The sequence below is a fragment of the Mirounga leonina genome, unplaced genomic scaffold (genome assembly GCF_011800145.1).
Source record: "Mirounga leonina isolate KUSES-001 unplaced genomic scaffold, KU_Mleo_1.0 Mir_170, whole genome shotgun sequence".
In the NCBI taxonomy this organism is placed as follows: Eukaryota; Metazoa; Chordata; class Mammalia; order Carnivora; family Phocidae; genus Mirounga; species Mirounga leonina.
In genome coordinates this window covers 26,368,089-26,384,287 of record NW_023270433.1, presented here as the reverse complement: position 1 = coordinate 26,384,287, position 16,199 = coordinate 26,368,089, and the positions used below count along the sequence as shown (strand labels likewise).

At 36.7% G+C, this 16,199-nt stretch overlaps 1 protein-coding gene across 3 annotated transcripts in view; it reads left to right on the top strand.

The window, feature by feature from the left end:
* SLC44A1 (solute carrier family 44 member 1) overlaps nucleotides 1-16,199 on the top strand; it is a 197,812-nt gene that overhangs the window by 141,114 nt on the left and 40,499 nt on the right. Inside the window, exons 14-16 of one of the 3 annotated variants that reach the window (XM_035016165.1) lie at nucleotides 6,677-6,913; nucleotides 8,843-8,923; nucleotides 11,931-14,355. In XM_035016165.1, coding sequence (XP_034872056.1) covers nucleotides 6,677-6,913; nucleotides 8,843-8,923; nucleotides 11,931-11,954 — 342 coding nt within the window. In that variant the 3' untranslated portion in view covers nucleotides 11,955-14,355. Of the gene's footprint in view, nucleotides 1-6,676; nucleotides 6,914-8,842; nucleotides 9,166-11,930; nucleotides 14,356-16,199 lie in introns of those variants that run through there. The other 2 variants (XM_035016166.1, XM_035016164.1) reach the window with 2 other exon arrangements.

The following is a 16,199-nucleotide window of genomic DNA, read 5'->3' as shown; positions in this document are numbered from 1 at the left end:
CAGCAAATATCATTCTCAATGGGGAAAAACTGAGAGCTTTTCCCCTAAGGCCAGGAACACTGCAGGGATGTCCACTCTCACTACTGCTGTTCAGCATACTAGGACTTCTAGTACCTAGCCTCAGCAATCAGACAACAAAAAGAAATCAAAGGCATCCGAATCGGCAAAGAAGTGAAACTCACTTTTTGCAGATGATACGATACTTTATGTGGAAAACCCAAAAGACTCCACCCCAAAACTGCTAGAACTCATACAGGAATTCAGTAAAATGGCAGGATATAAAATCAATGCACAGAAATCAGTGGCATTCCTATACACCAACAACAGGACAGAAGAAAGAGAAATTAAGGAGTCGATCCCATTTACAATTGCACCCAAACCATAAGATACCTTGGAATAAATCTAACCAAAGAGGCAAAGAATCTGTACTCAGAAAACTATAGAATACTCATGAAAGATATTGAAGAAGACACAAAGAAATGGAAAAACGTTCCATGCTCATGGATTGGAAGAACAAATATTGTGAAAATGTCTATGCTACCTAAAGCAATCTACCCATTTAATGCAATCCCCATCAAAATACCATCCACTTTTTTCAATGAAATGGAACAAATAATCCTAAAATTTGTATGGAACCAGAAAAGACCCCGCATAGCCAGAGGAATGTTGAAAAAGAACAGCAAAGCTGGTGGCATCACAATTCTGGACTTCCAGCTCTATCACAAAGCTGTCATCATCAAGACAGTATGGTACTGGCACAAAAACAGACACATAGATCAGTGGAACAGAATAGAGAGCCCAGAAATGGACCCTCAACTGTATGGTCAACTAATCTTCAACAGCAGGAAAGAATGTCCAATGGAAAAAAGAGAGTCTCTTTAACAAATAGTGTTGGGAAAATTGGACAGCCACATGCAGAAGAATGAAACTGGACCATTTCCTTACACCACACACAAAAATAGACTCTAAATGGTTGAAAGACCTCAATGTGAGACAGGAATCCATCAAAATCCTTGAGGAGAACACAGGGAGCAACCTCTGACCTCGGCTGCAGCAACTTCTTCCTAGAAACATCGCCAAAGGCAAGGGAAGCAAGGACAAAAATGAACTATTGGGACTTCATCAAGATAAAAAGCTTTTGCCCAGCAAAGGAAACAGTCAACAAAACCAAAAGACAACCGACAGAATGGGAGAAGATATTTGCAAATGACATATCAGATAAAGGGCGAGTATCCAAAATCTAGAAAGAACTTATCAAACTCAACACCCAAAGAACAAAGAATCCAATCAAGAAATGGGCAGAAGACATGAACAGATATTTTTCCAAAGAAGACATCCAAATGGCCAATAGACACATGAAAAAGTGCTCAACATTGCTCGGCATCAGGGAAATTCAAATCAAAACCTCAGTGAGTTACCACCTCACACCAGTCAGAATGGCTAAAATTAACAAGCCAGGAAACAACAGATGTTGGCGTGGATGCGGAAAAAGGGGAATCCTCCTACACTGTTGGTGGGAATGCAAGCTGGTGCAGCCACTCAGGAAAACAGTATGGAGGTTCCTCAAAAAGTTGAAAATAGAGCTACCCTACTGGGGTATTTTACTACTGGGTATTTACCACAAAGATACAAATGTAGTGATCTGAAGGGGCACGTTCACCCAAATGTTTATAATAGCAATGTCCACAATAGCCAAGCTATGGGAAGAGCCTAGATGTCCATCAACAGATGAATGGATAAAGAAGAGGGGGTATATATATATACACACACATACACATACACACACACACACACTGGAATATTATGCGGCCATCAAAAAAATGAAATCTTGCCATTTGCAACAACGTGGATGAAACTAGAGGGTATTATGCTAAGCAAAATAACTCAATCAGAGAAAGGCAAGTATCATATGATCTCACTGATATGAGGAATTTGAGAAACAAGACAGAGGATCATAGGGGAAGGGAGAGAAAAATGAAACAAGATGAAACCAAAGAGGGAGATAAACCATAAGAACTCTTAATCTCAGGAAACAAACTGATGGTTGCTGGAGTGGAGGGGGGTGGGAGGGATGGGGTGGCTGGGTGATGGACATTGGGGAGGGTATGTGCTATGGTGAGCGCTGTGAATTGTGTAAGACTGATGAATCACAGACATGTACCCCTGAAACAAATAATACATTATATGGTAATAAAATTGGGGCGCCTGGGTGGCTCAGTCGTTGAGCATCTGCCTTCGGCTCAGGTCATTATCTCAGGGTCCTGGGATCGAGCCCCGCATCGGGCTCCCTGCTCGGCGGGAGGCCTGCTTCTCCCTCTCCACTCCCCCTGCTTGTGTTCCCTCTCTCGCTGTATCTCTCTCTGTCAAATAAATAAAAATCTTTAAAAAAAAAAAAAACATTATATGGTAATAAAATCATAAAAAAAAAAGTATGAGTGATTCCAAACCCCTCCCCCTGCTTTACCATAATGAAATAAATTTCTCTATATTAAATATGCATTTTTTATAATGGATAAATACAGAGATGATAAAATACAGTGTTTTAAAATTGACTTCGAGTTTTTCAGCAGCCTAGTGACCTGTCAAAATTTTTTCTTTAGTTTTATTATAACCTTTTTTTCATTCCACAAATATCCTAGAGTACAACTAGTAATGTGCTAGAGACTTTTCTGGGTACTGGTTTTATACTAGTCAATAAACAAAATTTAAAATCTAGTAGAAAAATCAGGCTTATACCCCTCTTCTCACTTTATATTATGTTATGAGCATTTCCTATTTTTTTAAAAATGTTTTAAACTTGGTTATACAATTGTGTCATTTATTTTTACAGTTAAACTCTTCTCATTTTACTAATATAAAGAATGATACAGCAAAACTTTTGTATACAAATCCTTGCCTGCATCCGTCCTTATTTCTTGATTCCAGAATCCTAGAAGTAGAATTAATGACTCAAAGTACATAATAGGTTTCTTCATGTGCATTACCAAATTGCTTTCCAGAAACATTTAAGTTTGAATAATAAAAAATGTATAACACTGTAAAAAAATTGCCTTTAAAACCATGAAAGATAAACTGTTTTTTAATCCAGATACCCACCCCCCCAAAAAATGAGAGGGGAATAAAGTCTTCTGGGTTTCCAACATACTAATATAAACATTCTTTAGTTTTCTTTTTTAAAAATGTAGTTCTGATCACCGAATACAGTAAATCTTTTGAAAGCATTTCTTTCATTATAATTAAAAGTGGTTGCTAGTATGCAGAAGTAGTTTCTGATCAGATAGTTCAAGTGGGTAGATCAGAATAAGCATTATAAAAGACGGGGAGCACCTGGGTGGCTCAGTTGGTTAAGTGTCTGCTGTTTAGCTCAGGTCATGATCCCAGAGTCCTGAGATCCCCTGAATTAGGCTCCCTGCTCATCAGGGAGTCTGCTTGTCCCCTCTCCCTCTGCCCCTCCCCCTGCTCATGCTCTCTCTCTCTGTCTCTCACTCACTCCCTCTCAAATAAAATCGTTTTAAAAAATAAGTGTCAGGAACAGACTATTGATAATATATAACTTGGATTAATCATGAGGTGATCTTGCTGAGTGGAAAACACCAATCCCAGAAAAGTAAATACTGTATGTTTCCATTTATATAACATTCTTATATACCTTTTTTTAAATTAAGTAAGCTCTACACCCAAGGTGGGGCTTGAACTGATTATATAACATTCTTGAAATGACAACATTATGGAAATTGGGAACAGATTTGTGGTCACCCAGCTAGAGATGGGGTTGGGGGGAAGAGTAGGGGTAGTTATGAGAGGTTAAAGTGAAGGATCCTTGTGATGATGGAAATGTTCTGTATCTTGACTATGTCAATGTCAATACCGTGGTTGTGGTATTACACTATATACAAGATGTTACCATTGAAGGGAACTGGGTAACAGGTACATGGAATCATTCTGTGTTATTTTTTACGACTATATGTGAATTCAAAATTGTCTCAAAATCTCTATTTGATAATACTTCTTCTAATATTAATTACAGGCAGTTTATTTGGCATTGATGAACAAGAAATGAGAATATGAATTATTACGTAAATAGGTGCTATTTTACTGGTAAATAAAATCTTTCAAAACTTGAGTTCCACGTGGAAAGGGCATCATAAATGCAAGATTTATGGTGGAAATGAAAGGAAGAAACAAAGATTGCCAGGCACTGTGTTACATGCTTTTAGAATGCTTATTTTAACAATTATGGGATGTATGTACAATTTATGTCTCTTTTAAAGGCAGAAAAACAGATGCAGAAAGGTTAAATTTCAACTTGCTTGGAGTCACAAAACCAGGAAGTATTAATTCTGTGATTCAAATCTACATCTTTCTGATTCCAAAACCAGCACCCTTTCCTTCCTGCTGCTCACATCCTGCCCTGTGTATGAATCTCTAATATTGTATCACCAATAATTTATCCTGTAAAACAGGAGAGTCTAAACTTTTTAAATCATGTATTTTATTAGAAAAAAATTTTGATCACACTTCCTAATATATTTACATTTATTAATATATGTATAGCTTTTAATAATATGTATTAAAAGCATAGTATAAAAGAAAATTTCAACAAATGTGAGATACAATTTGAAGTTCCAGGTGAGCCCCTTAAATACTCCTTGGGTATGTGTACCCTGCTATGGAAACCACTGATACAGACCAGTACTTCTTATAGGCTGCGGACTTTATCAGAATGACCTGAGGTACTTTTTAAATGAATATTGCTGGGCTTCGTCTTAGATCAAACCAACTGGACTCGGGGTAGGGCCCAGGAATCTGTGTTATTCACGAACGCCCCAAGTGATAACCAGCCCCTCCATCGTTTGAGAGCCATTAATGTATCCTCTGCTTGAATAAATGCATGACAGCCTTTCATTATATTTGAGAGTAATTATTACATTTCTTTGACCTTTTTGACAAAATATCATTAACTCTTGAAGTTGTTTCTAATGTGACAATATCCAGCCTTCCACCTCAACAGCTTTTACCTCAACATTGGTTTGTCCGAGCTACACCTTCTCCCTATAATTGACTTTACTTAACATTTCAATGTGGCTTAACTTTAAGTGGTATAATGAGAGCATAAAGAACCTCAGTCCTTCTGTAGGGCGGATATCAAAAATTTGAAGAAGAGATTTCAAAAACAGTGGTTTCATTCTAAAAACCAAAAAGAGTGAAAGAAAATAGATATAATTAGCGATCTGTAGAAGTCACCCCAGAAAGTAAGTAACTGTAAGAGAGGATTCCTGAGTGTTTTCCACAAAAAAATGGTGGAGGGTCTTCCAAATTTTGGGCAGACCCAGACTTGCTCCCTAAAATCATCCGAGAAGGGTCAATTTATAGCCTAACCAATATTTCGTCCCCAATGCATTATAGCTCTTGGTTAAAATAATGGTGAAGGAGAGATGCTTTGGTGTGGGTAAATAGTAGGGAAAAGGCAAGAGAATTCTCAGTCTGCCCATTCTCAGCACTGGGCAAGGAAAGGCTGCTGTGGTTCTGGAGACTCTTTCTTTTCCTTTGTTACTTAATGCTGGATGGTAGGCCAAGTAAGGGGCTGAGCAAGACTGTGTTTAGGATTCAATATAACCTATTGCTGCTTTATATCCATATCCAAGTATTTGCTGAGTTTTTACTTGCAAAGAGTGCTCGAGTTGGCATCGTAAGACCATGATTTGGGTGGTATCTGCTCTTCTGCTCTGTGACCTTGGGCAGGTTGCCTGGTGTCTCTGAGCACGTTTCCCAGTCTATAAAATGAGGATGATGATGTTTGCCATAAACCATTCAAAGGGACTGAAAAGCTGAACTAAAATGTAGTAAAAGAACCACAAGAAATGTAAAGTGCTGCCTGGGAAGGATCAGAGTAGGTTGTTCTAGACAATAAGCAAATTGGCTATTTCTTGTATTCTTCTATGATGGATGTTTGTGGCAGTCTCTTTCCTCACAGGTAATCTAAATATAAATTTCGTGGCAAAACATATTAAATTTGCCACCTATTCTATGTGAAATAAAATATGAAACAAGGAAAAAACTCTTATGTTTGTTGCAGCCTTATTTATACCAGAAAACAATAGAAGTCTCCAGTTGTAGGAGCCCGGTCAAATTTTAAGCCCCCCGTAAGATGAAATTATGTGGCTAAGTATTTATAACATTTATAATGATACTATAAATATTAATGAATAGCTTTTAATGATTCATATGTATAATACTATTTCATATATGTAAAAGTGCTTAGAAAGAAACACATAGCAATACCCTGGAATGTCAGTAATTTTCTTCTGAGTGCTAATAGGGCCATTTTCTAAAATATGCATACACTTATTTTAAAATTGCGACAGGTGCTACATATGGGAAGTTTTAAGGAACAAGCATAACACTTGGAAAACATGACTATTTTTTCATGTAAACCAGAAGTGTTTAAAGGATGATGTTGTATTTATGTGACGTGCACGTTATGTGTGTGTGCACATACAGATGTATATGTGTCTATGGGTCTGTGTGAATGATACTTCCTAACTTGAGGTGGAATGAATGTATGCCGCCATCATTTATAAATATTGAAGGGAACTTGAAATCTGCACATGATGAAGAAACAGTGGTTTTCTGCCGTAGGCTATTAAGTGTGTTCTTTGTTCTCTCTCTGCTTCAGGTGCTGATAGTCTGCAGCACAGGCTTGGCTGGGATTATGCTGCTCAACTACCAGCAAGATTACACAGTCTGGGTGCTGCCTCTGATCATCGTCTGCCTCTTTGCTTTCCTAGTCGCTCATTGCTTCCTGTCCATTTACGAAATGGTAGTGGATGTATTATTCTTGTGTTTTGCCATTGATACAAAATACAATGATGGGAGTCCTGGCAGAGAATTCTATATGGATAAAGTGCTGATGGTAAGTACTTCAAATGCCCTTGACTGCTTTAGGGGTAAAAATACTAGTCAAAATATTTTGTAAAACGTTCTCTGTCTTTCATTCCTATTATATGCAACTGAGTGATTCACAGTTAGACCTGCAGTGCTCATGAATGAGCTTAGTCTTAGGAAAATCAGGCAAGAAGGTCCTTGGGCATGGATGGGACCATTTAAATACACCTAGCTGGAGCAATACCCATTAATAGTCCTGAGTTCACATTATTTCAGACTCCTGCCTCCCTCTCTGCAGTTAGACAGATTAGAATTGAGTTTTTCAACCTGAATTTTAGCCCTTGAATTGGAACACTGGACCACCGATGTTCTAAGTGCCCTTTCCTAAAGTGGAGTTCAAAGATGTCCCAGGTTGTAGTACCTGCCTGTATTTCTCCATCTATCACCTTTCCAAATATTACCGCTGTCAGCCCCATTAAAACTCATTATCCTAAGTATGCCAGGCCAAATTGAAGGTGTTTCGTAATGAATACAGATTAACAGACCCATGATTGTATTGTTTTCCATTAGTCAAGATCCAAACCTTTACACAGGTATTACATTCAGATTCTTTATAGTTAGGTAGCCTCTGCAGCTTTCCTATATTAGAATCTCTATAGAAATTTTTTACAAATTTAGACATCCTATTTAAATGGTTCAAATACTGTTATCAATGTCAAATTCTACCAAATTAAGGATACTTCTTAATAATAGGACTTTGCTATTAAGCTGTGAAATATTCCTATTTGAAGAGTGGGTAACATTGAAGACTAAATATTAGACCTTGAGATAACAAGTCCTCTTCCAGGAGCATGTTTTATCTAGTTAAATCTAAAATAAATATGTCTATAAATAGATTTTTTTCCAATCACAAAAATTCCAAATGATTTAACTGGCGTATTTGGTACTGATTATCTCTTTCACTGAGAACACCATCAACTAAATTTCGGACATTTTCATAACGTCTAAATTATAATTCTAACTGGCTGTTTTCATGATGGAATTTGACTTGTGAGCATTCCATCTCCCTTCTGATTAAGGCATTGAGAAGAATTTGGGGATGTCTGGCTGGCTCAGTCAGGAGAGCGTTTGACTCTTGATCTCAGGGTTGTAAGTTTGAGCCCCACATTGGGTGTAGATAAAATCTTAAAAAAAAAAAAAAAAGGAAGAAGTATTTGTTTTTGTTTTTTAAACACCTGATCCAAAGCTGAGTAAAAGAAATACACTTTTTCTTCTTTTAGTTTTTTCTGTAAGAATAATGAGGATATTTAATGGAGAAGCGCTCCATAAACTTTGACAAGATGGAATTGTTTCCTTCAGGGCATAATCCCATTTTAGCTACTTTTGACCATAGATTCTGGTTGTTACTTCCTGTCTTCCTGCTTTATGGAGTAATATCAAAAAGCCAGATAGACTTTTTTTTTAAGTAGCTTATTTATGGTTTGGTAAAAACAGTATTTTGACTTTAGTGGTATCGATGCTTTCTTTTACCTTCTAGGGTTATTTTAAAGAGAGGTCTTCTGGAGTGAAATGCTCTTGTTGTTCCGTTTAACCTTGATACGGAAGAAGTAAAACAACAAATAAAACAATAATCTATGGGAAAATAGTCCTCTTCAAAAAAAAAAAAAAAAGAGTTAGGTATTTTCTCTTCCAAATAGAAGTAACATTCTCTCTTTGAACCTAAGTGCAATGGTCCCAATGAATGGATGGAAATAAGATTTCATCTTGACAAATTGCAGCCTACCCACACAAACTTAGCAGCTCTTGTGTAGGATACTAAATATTATTTATTGCTATGTTTTTAGGCCATCCCTTTACTAACATTGAATCCAAAAATGTAAATGCTCCTTAGGATTCATCTACCAACCACAATCTGAAAGGACCTAAGAATTTATGCCATTTGGTCCATATTTTGCAGGAGTTTGTGGAAAACAGTAGAAAAGCAATGAAAGAAGCTGGTAAGGGAGGCGTTGCTGATGCCAGAGAGCTAAAACCGATGGTAGGTGGACATGAGGAGGTGGCCGGCCTCCAAGAGTTTCATTTTCACTTCCTCTCTCTCTCTGTCTTCACTGACTGCACTTCTTCGGGAGAAGCTGTTATTATCTGTCTCACACAGGATGTACTGCTCTTTCTGTTTGTGTGTTTACCCATCACTTGGATGGCAGAATTCTTGTCACAACTGAGACCACCTTCTGTAAAAGTAAGCTGAAAGGAACAGCGTCTTTTTCAGTGCTCATGGTGGGGAAGGGGCTATTTTTGTCCCTAAACTAATATTGCCATTTCTGGGGTGGGGGGTGTGTTTTGGTTTTGTTGTTGTTGTTTTTCTTTTTAACTGTCAGTGTTTGGTTTTCATCAGACTGAACATTTGGTTGTACGCTTAAACTGACAGTTTGATTTTTGTCATTTTTGGAAGGTGATAATAATTCCTTTCAACTTGCTAAAATTCATATCCCCCACTTTTTTAATATTGGTTTGTTTATGTTGCTGTCTTTTATCCTTCGCTTTTTCTTCTGTTGCCTGGATTGTACTTTCTTTGTTTCTTAAGCTATTTTTCAGTAGAAAACAAGGTTATTTCCATCAACACTCACATTCCCACTCAGTAAGACAACCTGGTCTTGTCTAGCCTCAGCTTAATTGTGAGAAGGATAAATTATCTCTGCTCAGTGATACATATGTATTATAAGTACTCTACTTTCATTTGACAAGAAGAAACTTAGTGTAAGAGAATCCTGAGTTGCTTTTCCCACAGATATTCTCACCTCTGCATAATGACAGATGTCTCTCACATATGTTTGTGTAATTACTGCCTATTTTACAAATGTATTGTTCTTAAAGAGCATGTGACTTCAAAATATTATATAATTGCCTACCTCCTTAAACAGTTCATTTTAAATAACATATCTTCTAATTGCACATAATGTCCAAAAGTGTGAGATGAAGACTCTTCTTTCTTCCTTCTAGTTTAATAAGTGGTTGATTTCATAGGTTTCCATCTTGAGAAATATGTAATATAAAACAAGCCCATTTAAGTATATAAGAGTAAAGGAATGGGTTTGTTTAAGGTAGGGGGAAGGGAGGCTATATGTATATGCAAGATAATTACATATTCAACCTAAATTAAAGCCTCAGCAGAATGTTTAGATATAAACTTTTTCCTCCATAACCCCTTCCAGGCCCTATTTTGGTGTTGCTTTTAATAGCACTGATGATTATAAAGTCAAACCTTCAATGTTTAGTTCCCAAGGTAGAGATCACTCTAATCGTAAGTGAATTATGTAGCTTAAAACTCTTAGTTTTAAGCATGCATCAGCCAGAACTGCATTGAGTGGGCAAGGGGTACCATCAACAATGCCCCCGGTCTGGTTACTTGCCTTCCCTACCCTTTCTTTCTGTATCCCCCTTACTTGACACTGGCTGACAGGAACAACAGTAAAGATTCTTGCCAACCTTCTGGTGGCGTGGGTAAATGAGGAAGGCTTTCTTGTTGTTGCTCTCGGCTTATCTTACTTGTTCAGTAAATAAGGTTCCTAGCCTATAACTTAAAAAGGTAAAATATAAAGTCTTAAAATGTAAACTATCTTACCCCCCACCACTTTCTGTCTTCTAGTGGTTGACACTTCTATTAAATCATTTGTCAGTAATAATCATTTTTCAAAAGGGAGAAATATGTGGAGGTCTAGACTAGCTTAGTTTGAACTATGAATTGGCATGTATTTCTGCATTATCCGTTAGTGAAAGACAAATTGTGGTAGACCAGAATGCAAGTATTCCTTCCCTTACCAAACCCCAATTCATAGGTAATAATACTAGGAGAATTGCCCAAGTTATGTGGCATTCTACCAGAGGCGAAGAATTTAGAAAGATTTTTTTCCCCTAATATTGCTTTCAGTTTTAAATTAATGTCCCTTAACTCAAACACTGCTTTAAAATCTTCATTCACTTTTTGCTTTTATTTTATGTTGTTCATCAGCTCATTGCTTGCAGATTAATGACAAAACTCTCCACTCTGTCCCAAAATATATCTTTTACGTGCATTGTTCTTCTGATGCTTTGGACATTATAGCATTTGATCCCTGAGAATGATGTTTTATATGTTTTAAAAAGTTCCCAGGAGAGAAGTTGAGATGTTGTTCACAGAGTAGTTGAATATTTTAAGCATAATCAATACCTCTAATTCTTATCCCTTTTTTGCATTAGCATGGTAACAGTTGACCACCATCTTGGATGTGTCCCTAAATAATTATCTGAGAAATTCCTCACTAAAGTTTAGGGATTGGTAGAATTTAGGATTGCTTATTTGTATTTGCTTGTTTTAATTCACATGTTATTCCCATAGATGAAAGTTCTGTGAAAGCATCATACCTATTTTGTTGTATCTATACAACCTGCTCTTTAAGTTCACTGGTCTATCTTCTTTCTTAATGGGATATTTTAATTTAAGGTTTACTTTTAGCCTATAGAATAATGTTCAGGAAAAAATGATGTTTTAGATTTCCCTTTTGACAGGGGATCATTGAACTAAACATAAGGACTTCCAGTTTTCCTCTTGGACTATTTCCTTTTTTTTCTTTTTTTCTTTTTTTCTTTTTTTTGAGAGAACCTCACTAGTTAAGGAAACTTTAAAGGTTTGTGAGGTCATCCTATACATCTTTGAAAATGATTTTAGAAAAATTGATCAAATGTGATGTAGAAGTTTAAGAAAGAGACTTTCCGGCCCTCTGCGTACTGGAAAGAATTTATAGAGGAAAGGGAGAAAAAACCTGGACACTGTAGCAACATAGGCCAGAGACGTATTTGCTGCATATCTCAAAGATGACCCAGAAGGAAGTGTGACTTTCAATATTCATAGGAATTGCAGCCCCTGGAATATACGTTCGGGGAGAAGGGCTCTCAGTCCATTTTGCTTTGTTGCCGCTTGTGACCATCTATGTATTTGTAACATCATTCATGATCTCCTTTTAATGGTAATTGTCTAAGATTGTACTCTGTATGACTTTGTTTTCTAGGCTTCGGGAGCAAGTTCTGCTTGAACCTAGCCGACCGTTATGGAACCCATTGACATTCCAAAACAATATATACACATAACTATGTATTTGTGTGTGTGGGTGTGTGTATATATGTATATGTATGTGTGTATATATATGTATATGTATATACACACACACACATAATCAGCCAAAATCAGAGAAAAGGAACAGGGATTTAATACCTTTTTTATGCTTATTTTTGTCAAACATGTACTCCTTTCATACGGGTGGCTTTTACAAGGCAACTGCCGTCATTTAATGTTTTCAATTGTAATTGTCTTAATGGAAATGTTAAGATTCATATCTGATTAACATTTTTAATAACTTAGAGGAGATTTTAACTTTAGTTATTTAAATTAGGTAAAATGATTGTACCGAATTCTCTGTCTAAAGTTTATTCAGGGGTGATTTCCCTGATGTGTGCATAAAAATCAAGGTCTTATTTTACTGATGCATAAGTCCTAGCCAGTGAGACTAGGCATATGCTTTCAGATAAATAAGGAGATACTCCAGTCATTTTTCCCCAATCAAAGAAGCCATGTCATTTTACTTTTAGAAACATACTAGTGGACTCAATATGGGAATTTTCATAATAGTTCATGCATTTGTCAGCCGACATTAAAAAGTAACCAACTCCTCAGGTATTTGTGGTTTACCCTAAGCTTCTATAAGAGAGTAGGTTAAAAAGAAAAGGGTAGATAATCTTTCTTATGCAAACTGTGTTCTTATAGTTTGTCTTTCTTTCATTTTTTACTTTAGTAGCATCCTCCACAGATTGGTGTGCCTGATTTGAAGGAAAGCTGGGGCGCCCAGCAACTTTAGCCTTTAAGTTTCCATGTATTGATTTGCAGATTAAGTAATGCTGGGAGGAATAAAAAAAGAAGGGGAGAGAGAAACATGCAAATTCCAGTGCTTGGGCTTCTGCTTCTAAGGAACTGAAGTGGCTTCAGGCTAAGTGGCCATTTTATTCATATGTTTGCTGTAAAATCTGAAAGCATACTGGCAGGTGCTCCTCTCCTTGGCAATTCATTAAGTATCCAGAATTCTACAATGTTTAACTGAAGAATTGGTTATGTTTTGATCCTCAAGTGTTGAATATTCTTTTTGTTTGGGAATGGGTTTGGGGTTTTTTGTTTCTCGTTGTTTTTCTTTTTTATTCCTGAAGCTTACCAGATATGAATGGCTAATATTCCATTGTTCTGCTTATTGTAATGGTGAATGCTTTAAGAAAAAAAAAGTGTAATTTGCTAAGAATAATTCATGATCTGTTTATGCGATAACTCCTTTTTGTTACGATTTTTTTAAAAAAAGCTATTTTTGTTAATGTAAAGTAAATATTTCAGAGCAAATTTTTTAAACTTATTGCACTAAATACAGGCTCTGTACAAAAAAAAAAAAAAGCCTCAGCATTTTATCATTCCATGGAAGAAGAATCTTTTGAAAGAAAGCATTGCCTCTTACCAGAATTAGATAGTGAATTAGACCGGTATTATGGAAATGCATTCAATAATGTCACTAGGGCTTAATAAGCAGCGGTTTGCTCATGTGCTTGCTTTCAAAGGGTTAGACCTTTAAATTGCTGCAAAAGGTAAATTGTATTTTTTCTTCTTTTCTTTTTTTTTTTTTTTTAGTATCCGTGTTCTTTACTCTAGCTAGGCTAAAATTTGCTAAATGCCTTGGTTTCTTTTCAAAGCTCATGTAATATTTCTGATTTTTCAGAATATTTGCAATAAGAGTCTGGATTTAAAAATAAAAAAACACAAAACACACACACACACACAGTTAAGAGCTCATATCTTGGCAAGAACTGGGAAACCAACATTATGAGAATAGCTATTTTGAAACAATAATTCTCCAGAAGTTAACATCTAACATTGCCAGACAATTTCATTGTACTCTTTTTGTATCATTTGAAATGGAATAAATATAATGATGTAACTAACAGGTATCCAAATAGATGAGAGAGCAAATCATGTAAGAAAATTCAGAATACCTTCTGTTTCATAGCCACACAGATTTTGGACATTAAGAAACATTGGGAACTAAATTTAGGATTGGAAAAAGTCTGGAAGATGAGTATCAGAACAGAAGACATTCTATTCTAGGAGCTAGCTATTTTAGGAGATGTCCCTCCAAAGTGACCTGATGGAAGTCTTGAATTTGGAAATTAGGTTCTACTCACTTGGACATCCCAGCATCACGGACTCTTGCTGTTCCCCTGTTCCATTTGCTCGCAATCTCAGCTATTTGGAAGCCACCAGGAATGCTTTCTAATTATCATTTGCAACTAGAACTGTAATCAGAAAGAAATTTTGTATTTTTGTATAACTTGATTGTGTGCCATTTTATATAACAGGTCCTGTTTTACAAATAAATTTTGTTCTACTAACTTTGTGTTTAGAAATTATAATCTATGTGTAACCATGTCATTTGAGTTCCAAATTAATTGCCAGGCTGTTTTCCCTAAGTAAATGTGTGTGCATATATATGTTACAGAGACACACACAGAGAGGTATTTAACATATAGAATATCACTCTCATATGAGCTTCATTCCTTGATACATTTTATAAAGCCTCACAGAGGCTTTTTAACAATATTTCAATGTTTTGAGGTTATGTTTGGATATTCCTGCTGCCTCTTTCATTCATTGCGAGTCATTCTTCAGCTAGCTCTGGGCTGCCTTATTGCTGTTCGCTCACTGCCTCCCATCTTCTGCCCAAGTGAGAAGAATAGGTGAAGAACAAAAATTATCCGTGATACGTGCTGACCTGAATAATTTTATAAGCCATTGACTCTGTGTTGTGGTTTGTGTCTTTTTCTGTGGTGGATCTTCAAAATCGTGTTCAGTACTGACATCTCCAGAGTACAGTTACGGTCCACTAGTGTAAATGGTGATCGTGGTGACCAGAGTATCACTGTGGGTTCTGCCATCAGCAAAAGGCTCTGGCACATGATTAGACTTTGCAGGCTCCTGCCTCAAGAGTCAATGATGCTGTAATATAAAATGGAAGGAAAAAGGTTATATTTCAGTGTAAATCCAAGAGACCTATCTTCTACGGGAGGCCTAACCAGTACGTTAGGTAAACATTAGGAATTTAGCTAGGGCATTGAGATTATATAATCCTTACATGGATGAGCAGAGCTCAAAGCAGGTTGTTCCTTTAAACCATTTAATTCAATGCTTAATGTTTAGGATTAGAGCTTTTATCCTATCCTATAGCATGATTAAGTCCTACGTTACTGCAATGTAAGTAGCTTAACTGTGTTTTGGTCCCCAAACTTTTTCCATAATGGTTGGGGAGGAGGCACTCACTGAGTCTCTTTCAAAATTATGCTGAAGATAAGTTTTTTTCTTTGTAGAGATGTTCCCTTACTCTTGTATTTTCTTTTTTCAGCAAAGAACATTAAGCTGCTGATTTCCAATACCATTGACCTTGGTATCTGCCAAGGGCCCTTGTCTTTCCAGGGCAGTTTCAGGATTTCATCCCAGTACGGGTTAGTGAAGAGATGACCCCTTCCTTTATCCTGGTCCTAAGCTGCTGCTTTATACCAGAGTGATGATGCTTCTCCCACCAAAACTGTGGGCACCAAATATCAGGCCATATCAGTGCCCCCGAAGCTTCAACCATCTCCACCATGCACAGTACTAGCTAATAAAGGCCATTTCCGGAGATCCCCACCCCAACCCACCCCACCTGCAAAATAGGACTATGGGGTCATTTCCAAAACCAGAGCTGCCAGTTATGGTGACCTAAGCATTTTATTTTATCTTTGGTCAGTAACCTTCTCATCTGAATTTCTGGAGTTTCCAGTAGCCTTAACATAGCCTGTGAGAAGTTACCTTCAGAAAAGTCTTTAAGCTTTCACCTTTCAGTAAGTTCTCTACTGCTTTTTTTATTGCTACTTAAAAAAAAAAAAAAATCCTGAGAGTCTGGAGGCTTTCACCTGCCACAGTTAATTTTTGTATTCTTTTCATATATTCCATATGACAGATAGGAATGTGCTATAAGGGCTTGCCTAGAGTTGTTAAGACGTGGTCTGTGAATATATATTGGAAAATTGCAGGTTCATAAGTAAATACACATGAAGCAGAGATTTGCGTATTATAAATTCACAGCATAGACTGCCTTTTGCTTTAAATGCATATTCATGTATCTTTGTGTACTAAGGATGCATATTTGCCCTTTTGAAAAGTAGGCACTGTTCAGATACAGTGACTGCTTTTGGAATTAGCTCATCTTTGATTA